Here is a 13,912-nt window from a genome sequence, read left to right on the forward strand (position 1 = left end):
ATGGGTCGGTGCTTACCCAGCGCTGCTGTGCCTGCCCCTGTCCCCTCCTCACCACCACAGTTCTTCCTTCGATTGCCCCGCGACCGCATTTTTGTGCTGTGTGCCCTACATCGAGTAAGCGATAATGTCCCCACCCCCATCCTCCTCCGTTCCCTGTCTCTCCGACTTCTTCTCTTATACACCAGGAAGAACGCTAGGGTGAGGTTAAGACGGAGAAGCAGGCGAGAGAGTGCAAGGGAGGAACGGAGCACACCAAAGGCATCGAATCGACAGCAAGTCGCATGTGCGTGTGTGTGTGTGTGTATGTGTGTGTAACCGTCACGGGTGCAACGAGGCGTGGACTGGCGAATGGTCAGAAAAGGGCAGCAGAGAAGCTTAGGCAACTGAGAAGGCCGATGCTGTTGCTTTTCGTTCACGGCTTTGTTTTGAGACTGCCTCCCTCAGCCGTGAGACTTCACGAGCGCCGTGCCTCCTACACGCCTTTTCCCTCCCACTGTATGTGGCACGGGTGTACGTCTCTCTCTCTATATATATGTACCCTCCTCCTCGCCTCCCCCCCCCCCTTCTCTCTCTTTGGTTTCTCTTCCCATACCCGCTGAACGGCGCTGGCGGTGCCTTGTGTGTGCGTGTGTATGCGTGTCTGTCGGCGTGCGCGTGTTCGTCTTTGTTTTCCCAAGCCCTCTACCGTGCCGCGCAAACCGCTTCTTCCCCTCTTTAGCGAGCGAGTGACTCGTTGGTCCCGACCCCGGAGCACACACACAGACACACACACAAACCGTTTGTCGCGTGACGCACTGCGCCCGTCTGTGCCTCCCCATCCCATCCCATCCCCCCCCCTTTACTGTCCCACGCATTGCAGTGCTCTCGTGTGTGCGTGTGCGTGCTTGGACGGTGTTGCCCCAGTCCCCACCTACATCGCCTGCCAACACCCACCACGGCAACCTTCCAGCAGCGGGTCTCGCGCTGCTGCTGCCTCTCCTCACTTGTCTGCCTCTACTCTAGTGTTGCTTGCTTTCTTCCTCGCTATTCCCTCCTCCCCCCTTCCCATTATCCCTTCATCCCCCCCCCATCTCTCAGTCATTGATCTACTTAGCATCATCTGCAAAACCCACTCGCACCTCCTGACCGGCACTCTACCCCCTAATCCCGCTATCCTCCTCGCTCGTGCTGTCACGGAGGTGAAGCAATGGAAAACGACATGAAGTCCCTCAGCGCCGCCGCTCAGGCGTGCGTAAAGAAGATGCGCGACGCCAAGGTGAACGAGGCATGCATTCGCACCTTCATCGCACAGCACGTCATGGTCAGTAAAGGCGAGACAGGGTCCATTCCCGACTCCGCCATCATGCCGGTCGACTCCCTCGATGCCCTGGACAGCCTCACCATTGAGTGCGACAACGCTGTCCTGCAGAGTACCGTTGTGCTGAAGCTGAACGGCGGCCTCGGCACCGGCATGGGGCTGTGCGACGCCAAGACGCTGCTCGAGGTCAAGGATGGCAAGACGTTTCTTGACTTTACAGCGCTTCAGGTACAGTACCTTCGCCAGCACTGCAGCGAGCACCTGCGCTTTATGTTGATGGACAGCTTCAACACCTCCGCTAGCACCAAGAGCTTTCTGAAGGCGCGCTACCCGTGGCTGTACCAGGTCTTTGACTCAGAGGTGGAGCTGATGCAGAATCAGGTGCCCAAAATACTGCAGGACACGCTCGAGCCGGCGGCCTGGGCCGAGAACCCGGCGTACGAGTGGGCGCCGCCGGGGCACGGTGACATCTACACCGCTCTGTATGGCTCCGGCAAGCTACAGGAACTCGTCGAGCAGGGCTACCGCTACATGTTCGTCAGCAACGGGGACAACCTCGGCGCCACCATCGACAAGCGCGTGCTGGCGTACATGGAGAAAGAGAAGATCGACTTTCTGATGGAGGTGTGCCGCCGAACGGAGAGCGACAAGAAAGGCGGTCACCTGGCTCGGCAGACGGTGTATGTGAAGGGCAAGGACGGTCAACCAGACGCCGAGAAGAGGGTGCTGCTGCTGCGGGAGTCCGCCCAGTGCCCCAAGGCGGACATGGAAAGCTTCCAGGACATCAACAAGTACTCCTTCTTCAACACGAACAACCTATGGATCAGGCTCCCGGTGCTCCTGGAGACGATGCAGGAGCACGGCGGCACGCTGCCGCTGCCGGTCATCCGAAACGAGAAGACGGTCGATTCATCTAATTCAGCATCACCCAAGGTGTATCAACTGGAAACTGCCATGGGTGCCGCGATCGCCATGTTCGAAAGCGCATCGGCCATTGTCGTGCCGCGCAGCCGCTTCGCGCCAGTGAAGACGTGCGCCGATCTGCTCGCTCTGCGCTCCGACGCCTACGTCGTGACGGACGACTTCCGGCTCGTCCTGGACGATCGCTGCCACGGCCACCCGCCTGTCGTTGACCTCGACAGCGCGCACTACAAGATGATGAATGGCTTTGAGAAGCTCGTGCAACACGGCGTGCCATCGCTGGTGGAATGCAAACGCGTGACGGTGAAGGGGCTGGTTCAGTTCGGTGCTGGCAACGTGCTCACAGGCACGGTCACGATCGAGAACACGGACAGCGCCTCGGCGTTTGTGATCCCCGATGGTGCCAAGCTGAACGACACAACGGCGTCACCGCAGCAGTCGACCAACAAGTAGGGGTCACAAGCTGCTGAGCAAAATGACGATGCACAGATGTAGCGTCGCACTGAGCATGGCCGACAAAACCGGTCGAGCGGGGCGGGGAAGGGTGCAGCACCGCTGATGCCCGGCGGCAAGTGCACTCATGTCTCTCTCTATATATATATATGTCTGTGTATAGGTATATGCTTGTATGTGCAGGTGTCCACTGTTGGCTGCCCCCCCCTCTGAAGAGCCACTAACATCACAGCAGCTCCTTCGTCGTGAGGTGAGGCGGCGGCAGCAGTCGGTGCCTGCCTGCACTCCCTCCCCACCTACGATACTCTACCCCACCCCCTCCACCAACGTCTTTAACGTGTTGCTACGCAGAAACACGCGTGCGTGCGTGTGTGCTATTCCCTGCCTTATCCCCTTCCCTTCTTCGTCTTCTACCGGCATGTGCTCAACAATCTCGCGCCCCTCCGCGGATGAAGCTAGTACCAAAGAGGGGCGTCAGCATCGCTGTGGTGTTGGCGATCGCCCCCCCCACGCTGCCCTCTCCCCCATTGCCCCACTTGCACGCATCCACGCACACCACCTCCCCATACACGCATACATCATCCTAACAAAAGAGGGAGTGCGAGAGAAAGAGAGAGTGCCAGCAGAGTGAGGCGCAACGGCCAGCGGCAGAGAGTGCATACGCGAATATCGCTGCACAACGGAACCGCTCGAGAGCAAGGGAAGCAGACGCACACCCGCTACACAGCGAGCTTTTAAAGAGGAACCAACCTCCACATCAGAAATCGGCTGACGCGCATCCGCTGCAGACGAGTAAGTTTGCAAGTCGGGGTACAAGAGGGCTTGCGAAGAACAACGTGTGTGTGCGCGTGCGTGTACTCTGTCGTATCTAATCGAGATGACCACGCTTGCATCGTCGTCGCCACCGCAGTACGCGGACGGCGTCGCAGCAGCAGAGGTGTCCGGTGCCGTCTCATCGGCCGCGGCGCTGCCCGCATCAGGTAGTCTCTCCACAAATGCCGTGACGCGCAACTTCTCTGACCTCCACGCCCCGACGTGGTTTGCGCTGCTCTCCGCCAACATTGGGGCTCGCACGTTTCTCTTCCACCCCATACAGCTCGCGATTAGTCGCAAGCGCGTGACGCGCGAGAGCACGCCGCCGACAGTCATCGGCCTTGTGAAGGCGTCCTACCGCGGCGGTTGCACCTCGGCGTACGGCGCAACGTGCACCAAGGGTCAGTACGACTTTGGCAAGGGCGGCATCCGAGGATGCTATCGCGGGGTCGGGGCGGCGCTGCTGTGCAATCTGCTGGGCGAGACCAGCTACCTTTTCACGTTGGAGGCGATGAAGGAGTACGTGGAAGCCGCCTCGCTCAAGCGCGCGGAGGAGAACATATTCGCCACGAGCAGCTACTCCGCCGCAGTCGGGGCAATGTGTGGCGACCTCGTCGCCCTCCTCCTCGTGAGTCCCCTTGTTATTGTGTGCAATCGACAGATGACGGCGGGGTACAGTATGGCGTCGACGAACTCGTACATGAGCGTGCCGCAGACATTCCGCACGGTTTGGAGACTGTATCAGAAGAAAGAGGTCGCCGCTGGACGCGCCTGGCCCGGCGAGCGCGTTCGCTGGGGGTTGAGCGGTGTGTATCAGGGTCTGGGCGCGGGTCTGCTGCGCATCCCATCGAGCGGGTGCTGGTGGGGGATTTACACAAAGTCAAAGGAGGCGCTCTACGTTGTTGCTGCACCAAAGCTGGCTGTGTGGGAACAGGAGTACCGGGACGCCGCAGCGGCGGCGTCAGACACCAAGCCGGTTCCCCTGTGGCGGCAGAATTGGCTCCTCTCCCCAACGGACAACCCGCTGTTGAACGCGGTGGCGAGTATCATTGCCAGCGTGTGCACGACGCTCCTCTTCAACCCCATCGCGGTTATTCAGACACGTCAGCAAGCCCTTTCGCCGGGGCTCTGGGAGGAGCAGACGATGATGGCTGCTGGAGGGGGTGGGGCAACGTCCTCATTGTCCCCAACGGTGCGAAAGCAAACGTGGAAGTCGTCGCTGCCGTTCCGCCGCGTCTACCGTGTCGCCGACGACCTCGCGCGCAAGGAAGGTGTACGGGGCTTCTTCAAGGGTTCACTGGCAAACGTGTCCATCGCCGTGCTGGACGGCATCTTCTTCACGTTACTGTTCGAGTTCACGAAGCTCGGCAGCGATATGCAGTTCCTCGAGAAGCTTCACACAGACTAATCGGCCAAGGCATCTCAGGGCGCAAGCGGCGCGGGGTCCGCCGCGGTGGACAATGGGGAGGAGGGGGGGGGGGGGGGGCAGAGAACTCAACGGAGTACATCTAGCGGATGGTGGCAGTGATGCGAATTCGTGTGTGGGCTTATCTGTGTGTATATATCAAGAGAAGGAAGCTCTCTTGCTGTCTGCTCTGCTGCTGCCGAGCCGACATACCGTGTAGCGACGCAGTCCTCCCACTCCCCGCCCTGCCGCCAGCCCCTCTTCTTATCCCCGTCACCTTCGATTCACCTTTATGGCCATCCCTTGTTGTTGCTCCGTATCGACTCTGTCACGTGCGCAGGCACGTGCTCAGGTATGCTGTACGTGTATCCATCTGCATTCTTAGAGATGCGTCTGTGTGCGGGGCTTCTAGTTTTCTGTGGTCACTACGAGCGCCACGCACGCTGTCTACGGCTATGACGGCGGAGCGTGTGTGTCAAACGTACTACCGCGCTACCACAGCTGATCTGCCCCCTCCCCCCCCCCCTCCCCACACACTCTGGACCTACATCTCGCCCTCTCTGTCGTTTGGAAGCCCGCCTTTTCTTATTTTTTTCTCGAGGGCGAACAGCAGCAGCAGCGGGGGTGACGTGGGGGAGGGCGTAGTAGTACCTCACTTTGTCACCAGGCCCCCGGTGGTTCGTGTCGAGGGAGCACACCGCCCCCCCCCTCCCTCCCTCGCTTCGACACCTTCTCTCCCCCGTTTTACATCTGTGTGTGTTCGAGTGCAGAAACCAAAGCAAACGGAAGGCAAGAGGGTAGCCAGAGGCGCCGTGGCTTGTCAGTAGAGGAGGGAGAACTGCTCACTCCCGAGACCGAGCGATGCCTCGTTGTGTACGTGTGTCGGTGTGTGCAGCGGCACCGCCGTCTTCCCCTCTGTCGTTGCCGCTCGGCGCGGCACTGTATGCTTGCAGGGAATCCTCTCGCCCCGCATGCACATGATGATGAGCAAAGTATCGATGACTGCTCGCGATGACGCGCGGACCCCAGTGCTTCTATCTACATGTGCGCATCCATGACATGGCTGCAGTGGCGGGTGCCTCTTCCCTCTCAACTTTCTCACTCCTTCATCCTTTCGCTGTTACCCACGTGCTCTTGGTTACGGGAGTGGGAGGGGGCACTGGAGGTGCAACGACGCAGAACGACACGTGACTGATCCCGGCGAAGTGGTACGCGTAGCACAGACCCACACAAAACGGAAAAGGAGCTTCACTTGATTTGGCGTCCGCAGCGAACAAGAACAACGGCACAACATGGCTGCCGCCGGCTCGGGTCCTGATATCGAGGAGCTGGTGAAGCGCATCACTTCTCACCACGGCGTGCGTGGGTTCTTGATCATCAACAATGAAGGCATCGCCATCCGCCATAGCTTCACCGAGGCATCGCGGGAGCTGGCGGTACAGTATGCGGCACTTTTCCAGCCGCTGGCTATGAGCGCCAAGACAGTGCTGCAGGAGATCGACAGCAACAATGAGCTCCAGCTCATTCGGTTGCGCTCCAAGAAGGACGAGGTCATTGTGGCACCAGATAGCAAGTACATGCTCATCATCATCCAAGATGCCGACATGGACAAGGCAGAGTCTAAGAAGTGAGTGCATGGTGTGCGCACCTCTTCTCTCTTCGTGTGTGTGTGTGTGTGTGTGGAGTGGAGTGGGGCGGGGGGGGGGGCTCGGTTTCTGTTACGTTGATCGCTATGATGTAAATACGCGAATGTCGTCAAGATGCACGCGCATGGATGTCTGTGTGTGTGTGTGTGTGTGCAGAGCGGGCCGGCGAATGTTCGGTGGGCCAAGGAAATGGACAAGGGGGGAGAAGCGTATGCGTCACTTATAACGGAGAGAGAAGCACTGCTGGTGCGCCGCATCACGGACAGGCACACCACACGCACATGTGCACGCTGATTCCGCTGCTCACATCGTGTCATGCTCGTCCTCTTTCCGTAGCGCACTTCACTTGATAGCGTACGCATGTCCCACCCCTCTCTCCTCTCTCGGTGCCCCTGCCCCTCCTAAGCCCTGTTCCATTGCCCTCGCCAGGGCATATACAGGAGCGATGAGCTGAGGTTTATGTAGAAGAAGATGTGCATATATGCGCGTGTGCGCGCGTCTACAAAGGCAAGGCGGAATCCTATGTTGCCCATTCCCCTCTGCACACTCCCAACGTACCTGCGCGTGTGTGTGTGTGTACGGGTGCAGCAACACGGGCACGTGGGTGCGTGAGGGACCGGGAAGAGGGGGTTGGCGAGGCCTTTCATTGAAACCCACGAGAGGTGAGTCAGGATGGACGGTTCACCTCTCGTCGAAAAGGGTGAACGGTACAGACAACTGAAAAAGGGGAGAATGTGCGATGCCCCTGCCAGAGTGGTGGTGGTTGCACCCCGCAGGCGGTCACTCATCATCATCGATCCGCCGTCTCTCTCCCCTCCCCCTTTTCTCTGCTTGCCAGTGTGTGCGTGCGTGTGTGTTGCTCCCCCTCTCTCGTTAGCTGACGGCTCTCTCGCTTTTGTGCACCTCTGCACGCCCGCCTTGGTGTGTGCGGTCTCACGCCCCTCTCTACTTCCGCCCTCCTCTCCTCTCTTCTCAGCTCTCCGACACACACACACACACATTCGTCTTCTAAAGCCACTCGTTGGAAGACACAAACAACAAGCGCGGCGAGCGCGGGAAAGACAAGGGAGCGCGTGTGTGTACGTGACTGGTCTGCCCGTGCCTCCAACACAAACACACGCACACGCGCACGCCCTCTCTCTCATTAGACTCACATAGATCAGCATAGAGCTTCCATCCCTTTCTCCTCCGCCTCTTTCTGTTGGTGTTGTCCTTCGTTTTCCTCCCCACTGCCGTCTTCCCCCTCCTCCCCTTCTTCAATCTCGTTCGAGTACGTTTGCCCGCCATCATCACTACCGCCACAGCCAACGGATACGCTGCCCCTCCCCACCACCACCCTCTCCCCTCTCCCCTGTATGCGTCACCACCGTTGCTGCAGCCTAATTCTTGTCTCTCTCTCTCTTTACTCCTTTCCTCATCCTCCAGCCTGAGCTCCGAGCGTGCATGCGTAGGAAGTCAGTAAAGTACGACGACACCACGCACTCATGCAAGCTCCCATCGCGCAGCTGGAGGACTACCTACTCATGGAGCCCTCACCATCGCCACCCGCGGTGACGCGGATCCCTCTCCCGGGCTCACACGTCAGCGATAGTCGAGCGAGCCACGACTCTCGCTCGGATGATCTGTTGTGGTCGTCCAGCGCCGCGCGCTCCTCTCCATCATTGTCCGAACCGCGAAACAGCACGAAGCGCACGCAGAGCCGCAGCGAAACCTTTGCAGATCGCGTTGACACCGAGGCCGATATTCCGTCTCTATCACAGCCCCGCGCGCCACGCAGTGCTTCGTACAGCCAGAGCTCCAGTCAGCGCCGCCTCAGAGGTGCTGTCAATATGCAGCGCTCTGGCTCTGCGGGCGCGACTGCGGGCGCTGTGGAGCCCTTGGCGGCGCGCTCGGTGAATGCGCTACCAGCGTCCTCTCACAGTAACCGACGCCCTGGCTCACTTGCAGCCGTCCCCGCGCCTCTCTTCACGTGGGAGGAGGGTGAAAACGAAGGCCGCGCCAGCGACGTAAGAGCAAAAGAAGAGGACGAGCGGCAGTGTCTCACTCAGCCGGGGGTGCCGCGTTGGCCCTCATCCTGGGGCCAGCAGCAGAATCAGATGAGCGGCAGTAGAGGCAGCGGCAGCAGCACATCGCAGCAACGACGATCATCAGTGCTTGGACCTGACCCGCGCGACTGCATCGACTTGTACGACGATGGCATTGTGGAAGAAGAGGCCCGTGAGAGCCCGCTGCCCTATGATCAGCAGAAGCAGGCGACACATGCCCTGGCCTACAACCTCGCTGCCCTCGTGAACGCCGGCACTGTAGACCGGTGCCTCAGCGACAGCCGCGGGCAAGTAGACCTGATCGGCAACAATGTTGCTGACCACGTCACGAAGAACGCAGTCGACACATGCGACCGCATTGGGTCGGCACGCAGCGCTGACCACAGCAACGACGCTGGCGACGACAACGCGAGCTACGAGTTTGAGCAGGAGTACTTCTACTGCCCTACCACCTCGCCTGAGACGGTGGACCCCGGTGCAAGTGGTGAAGGGGCCGCGAGTGTGCTGCGCAGGACAGAGACACCGAGGTGCGCCGTATGTGACTCGTCCTCGTCCTCCTCCTCCACCCCACGGTGGGTGCTGTCTCTCGCCGAAGAAACCCCCTTCACTCCCTTCGTCCTCTCAGCCACTGGCGTGGCGACGGCGCCGACGCCGCTCCTTCACGTGAGTCCGGCAATAAGGGCAACAACAACGGCGGTTGCTGCGGCAACGGAGGAGCAACTGAAACAAGGGCACCTCGGGACAAGCACCGGAGCGCAGCAGCAGATAAGGATACCAACACAGCGTCTATCAGTCCACAAGCTGGTGGCAGCGGTACTCTCCTCTACCTCCTCTACGTGCACCGGAGATGCATCGGGCACAGCATCACCAGTATTAGCAGCGGCACCCACACCAATGGCCAGCGCCGCAGACGAGGCGGAGGACATATCAGAAAGCCGGCCGGAGGAGCCCCTCCCTCGCCGACCACCTGGCTGCGACGAGGGGACGCTGGTGGAGCGAGAGCGGCTGCGCCAACGTATACGAGACACACGCGCTAGGCTTACGCATGTCGATCAACTCATAGCCCGCTTCGACATCGTCTTGGCAGCACGTCAAGCGGAATTGGAGAGGCTCCGTGAGAAGCAGGCGGTGATAGCGCAACAAGCTGAGAGCTACAAGTCACGAGCGGCCACTACCACCAGAGAGGTGCGTCGTTTGCGCGAACGGCAGCACGGCCAGGACGAGGTGCGCCTGCTGTGCAACATGATGGCGGATACAAAGAATCGCCTGCACGTCGCGCAGAGCCAACTCTCGTCGCTCCGAAACCTGTGGAAGCAGCTACAGTTGCTGCACACCGCGGCAGCAGGGACGGCAGAGGGTGACGCGGAAGAAGGCGCTGACCATGTACGGTGCGCAACAGCCAATGGCGCTACAGGTGGCGGCAGCGCAGAGGGCCCACGAGAAAAGGAGAGCACATCGTCATCCCCAGCCAGCTCCGTCGCCTCCCTCGACACGTGCAATGCCATCAGCGACTTTCTCGAGGAACTGCTCGGCGAGGTCGAAGGTCTCGCGAAGGTGTGTATTCAGCTGCCTTCCGCCCCACCAGCCGCGGCGTTGTCGAGCTGCAACAGCATGCGCCGCATAGCGATCAAGCATCTCAGTGGCGCTGCAGATCAAGGGCTGCAGCGCGCCCAACCATCACAGTCTCGACCCACCTACACCACGCTGAACCGCAGCCTCAACAACGGAAACAACGGCTTCTTCAGTTTCTTTGGCGGGGCCACGGAGGCACATCTGGACTCGAAACCGCTCTCGACGTTCTTGGCCAATCTAGACCGCCTCGCGCGAACGTCGTGGGAGCGGGAAGAGGAGCTGCAGCTACGCGCACGGGAGCTGGCAACCGAAGCGGAAGAGGATTCCCTCAAAGCCCGTCTTGCCCTAGAGTACGGCGTCAAGCCGCAGCAGCCTCAGCTTCCGCAGCACCTGAGCGGCAGCAGTGGCGGCGCTGGCGAAAGAATGGGCGCGCTGTTCCCCTTGTCGCCGGTTGCGCTGTCGTCGGAGAGGGAGGAGGAGCACCTCAGCAACGGAGGGGCGAACGGGACACCGGCCCTCACCTCTCCAATCGGCCTGCTCACCCCGCCAAACGACGCCGTCGCGGCGTCCACGGACTGCGCCACGCGTCAGATTTCCCTGTCCTCACCGGAGCACGGCCGGCGCAGCCGCGGCAGCAGCATTGGCCCCCGCACGTCAAACGGCATCGCCCCCCTCCCCTCCTCCGCCTCCTCTTCGCTTCTGCACCACCGCGTGACCCCAGCACCGTTTCTGCTGCCGACGCTGGTGTATGCCTACCCCCGCGTGGCAGCTGTGAGCCAGCACCTTGACGCTGAGCAACAGCAGATCCAAGCAGACTACGCCGCCGTCATCGAGGCAGAGCGGCAGGGCAGGCGACAACTCACCATGCAGCTGCGTGACACCTACCGGCAGCACGTAGCCCCGGTGTTGCGTCGCGCCATCGATGCCTTGCGGCGACATCAGACGTCACTTGTGAGGCAGCTCGCCGAGCTCGGGGTCAAGGCTGTCACCATTCAGTGGGAGGAGGAGGAGGAGTCGGAGGAGGTCAACGACGCGGCACTGCTGCGCGCGATAGACAGTGCCACGGCGGCTGGCCAGAAGCCACTGCGGGGAATTCAGCGGCGCCGCGCCACAAGTGGTCGCAGCCGCAGCCGTGCCAGTGTGAGAGTATCAGCACGCGAGAAGGAGGAGGACAGCTACGGCAATGCCCCAGACAGCCAGTGCACGTCGCTAGCGCGGTCGGAGTATGGTGGACTGCAGAGTGGGGCAGCTGCGACACCGCCGCCATGCCGTGTATATCGACGTACACTGAGAATCACGTGCGCTGCAACGTGCAAGCGAGGCAGCATAGGAAGAGAGGATGCGGCGGCGATGCCTGTGTCGTCGCCGCCGCTGTCGGGCCGACACCCTCACCAGACCACCATGCGTCAACGCCCCAGTAGCACGAGGCCAAGCGCTGGTCACGGCTGCCTAAGCGCGCGGTCGGCGTGCAAGCGTCCCTCATCGGCCTCCTGCCCTTCCGAGACGGCTGCAGAGCCGAACATCACGACGCCCTTGGCCGACTCGCTGGCGGGAACCGCGTCCAAGGCGTGCGCCGCGCTGCAGCTCTGCACGCATTCCCCCACCAAAGCCCTCTATCCCGACCGCAGAAACGCCCACGCCGCGGCGGAAGAGACACAGGGCTGCGCCAGAGCTGCGGCGGTCAGCACCGCCGTCACACCCATCGCCACGTTACCGTTCCGTCGCAGTGGCGGCACGCCCCGTGTCTCTGGCGCAACCGCCGAATCGGCGATGACGCGAGCTTCCACTGCAGTCGGCAGTCGGCGGAACAGCCGAGGCTGCGCCAGTGCAGTGATGCCGCCATCACCGCGTCAGAGCTGCGGGTGTGCCGCCTCACCGACCTTCTCGGCAGCGAGCCGGCAGCACCGTTGCAACGGCGGCCCCAGGCCTCGTGCTGTGTCGGCGCGATTCGGTCGATCCGCAGCGCCCTGCTCTTCCTCGCAGCGCCCTGTCGTCGAAGACGTCCGCGAGTTGGCGGCGGCGGCCGACAGTGCGTTTTCTGCCGCGACGCGCGTGACCATGTCGACCTCAACGGCGGCCAATGTCTGGAGCCCCTTCCAGCCCACGGGCCAAGCTCTCGCTGACGGTGCTGTTCGCGTGACTCTCACCTTCACAGGTGAAGAGGCGCGCCGCCGCCAAGCAGCCCAAGCGCGGCAGGAGGCGCATCAGCGGAAGTTCTGGGGGCTTCGCGAGGAGCTTGCCCGCATTGACGAAGACACCTTTCAGCTTCGCACTCGCTATACGGAGTTGCAGAGCACTCAGCAGAGCATCGAAGCGGAGCATCGCACCAAACTCGCGGAGGCAGAAGCGAAGATGAAGAAGTACCGCGCCTTCTACGAATCACTCCGACGGGAAAACAAGGAGTGGCAGAGCATCCGCGGCGAACTGGAGCGGGTGATCCGCGGCGAATAGGGCCTCTGCATGACAAGGGCAAGGTGCGTAGGAGGGAATGCCACAACGACAGGTGGTGCCGCTGCCTGTTGGGGTGTCGACGTTGTTGGATGATGGCTTCATGTCTCTCTGTGTGTGCGCGTTCTGTTTAGAGGTGCTGTCGAACCGACACACAGAGGAGAGGAGGAAAAGGGGGAGAGAGAGAAATCAGGGAAGGCAGCGTTGGCAGCCGTGCCGCGTCCGCTCCGTCCACCATCAGCGCCCCGCCTTTTTCTTTTGGGCCTCCCCCCGGCATGAAAGCCGTCGCTGTCGGTATATCGTTGCCGTGGTTGTTGCTGGCGTTGATGCCGGTGTTATCTATTCTTTGTGTGTGCGTCTCCCTCTCTCTTTCTCGCTTTACCACCGTGTACTTTTCCCACTGCGATTAGATGCAAGCAACGTTCTTCTTCTGTCTTTCGCCCCCCCCTCTCCTCCTCCCCCTCTGTGCCCTCCGTGTCCGTCGGTGCCCTCCCTCTCGCTCGCCCGCTTGTGGGTGGAGACGGGGGAAGAAGAGGGGAGCGTCCATCGTCCTGTCACGCTACTCGATAGATGTAAGCGGCAAGAAAGGACAAGAGTCACACAGGCCCACGCGTGCCCCAGTGCAAGGCGGTCAAGCGTGCCATCCAGCCGCTGATGCAGCCTGGACGGAAGTTGCGGCATATACCACGCTGGTCAAGAGGAAACCAAGCAGATCCATCTGCGCCTGTCCGTACACGCGGTGTCGCACTTGGCGCGGCTGCTAAGGTGTGTCTTGGGTCCTGGCGCGCGCGGGGGAGGGGGGCAAGAAAGGAAAGGGCGATGAAGTGCTGAGCGAAGCCGAGTGCACATCTCTCTTCCGCCTCTCCCTCTCACTCTATATCCGTCTTTCCTCAACATCTGTCACGCATGGCATATGCGCCTCTCGCTGGACACCACCTCCAACCTTCTCCTCCTTCGCTGGGACTTCTGTTGCATGTGATCGTCATGCATCTGTTGAGCCGCTGACGTGTCGCCCCGCCATCGCAGACCCCCTGTCTCACGCAGCCAAAGAACTGGAAAAAACGAAACAAGAGAGATCGCAGATATCAACGGCTTGCTTATATCCACGCCCACACCTCTCTACTCGAGCCTCTTCCTTTCATTGCTTTGCGTCACAAGTGCACAGCAACCAACTGCACGGAACATCTTCTTGAAGAGCCATGTCTGCCATCAGAACCCTAATCGCTGCTGTCGCGTTGGCGGCTGTGTTCTTCGTCGGCCCCGCCGCGGCCGCCCCTGGAGACCTGGTGGAGAACGTAAATACTCAGACGTG

At 60.9% G+C, this 13,912-nt stretch overlaps 4 protein-coding genes across 4 annotated transcripts; all 4 read left to right on the forward strand.

The window, feature by feature from the left end:
- Positions 1-1,186: 1,186 nt before the first annotated feature.
- LMJF_18_0990 (UDP-glucose pyrophosphorylase) lies at positions 1,187-2,671 on the forward strand (the record flags this gene model as incomplete). Its single annotated transcript, XM_001682453.1, has 1 exon — positions 1,187-2,671. One exon carries the CDS (start codon positions 1,187-1,189, stop codon positions 2,669-2,671), a length of 1,485 nt encoding a protein of 494 aa, XP_001682505.1.
- Positions 2,672-3,548: 877 nt separating this feature from the next.
- Positions 3,549-4,892, forward strand: LMJF_18_1000 (conserved hypothetical protein; the record flags this gene model as incomplete). Its single annotated transcript, XM_001682454.1, has 1 exon — positions 3,549-4,892. The coding sequence occupies one exon, from the start codon at positions 3,549-3,551 to the stop codon at positions 4,890-4,892; it is 1,344 nt and encodes a 447-aa protein (XP_001682506.1).
- Positions 4,893-6,181: 1,289 nt separating this feature from the next.
- Positions 6,182-6,520, forward strand: LMJF_18_1010 (putative dynein light chain 2B, cytoplasmic; the record flags this gene model as incomplete). Its single annotated transcript, XM_001682455.1, has 1 exon — positions 6,182-6,520. One exon carries the CDS (start codon positions 6,182-6,184, stop codon positions 6,518-6,520), a length of 339 nt encoding a protein of 112 aa, XP_001682507.1.
- Positions 6,521-8,631: 2,111 nt separating this feature from the next.
- On the forward strand, positions 8,632-12,603 carry LMJF_18_1020 (hypothetical protein; the record flags this gene model as incomplete). Its single annotated transcript, XM_001682456.1, has 1 exon — positions 8,632-12,603. The coding sequence occupies one exon, from the start codon at positions 8,632-8,634 to the stop codon at positions 12,601-12,603; it is 3,972 nt and encodes a 1,323-aa protein (XP_001682508.1).
- Between the last annotated feature and the right edge of the window lie 1,309 nt (positions 12,604-13,912).

Source organism: Leishmania major, chromosome 18 (assembly GCF_000002725.2).
Source record: "Leishmania major strain Friedlin complete genome, chromosome 18".
Taxonomy (NCBI): Eukaryota; Euglenozoa; class Kinetoplastea; order Trypanosomatida; family Trypanosomatidae; genus Leishmania; species Leishmania major.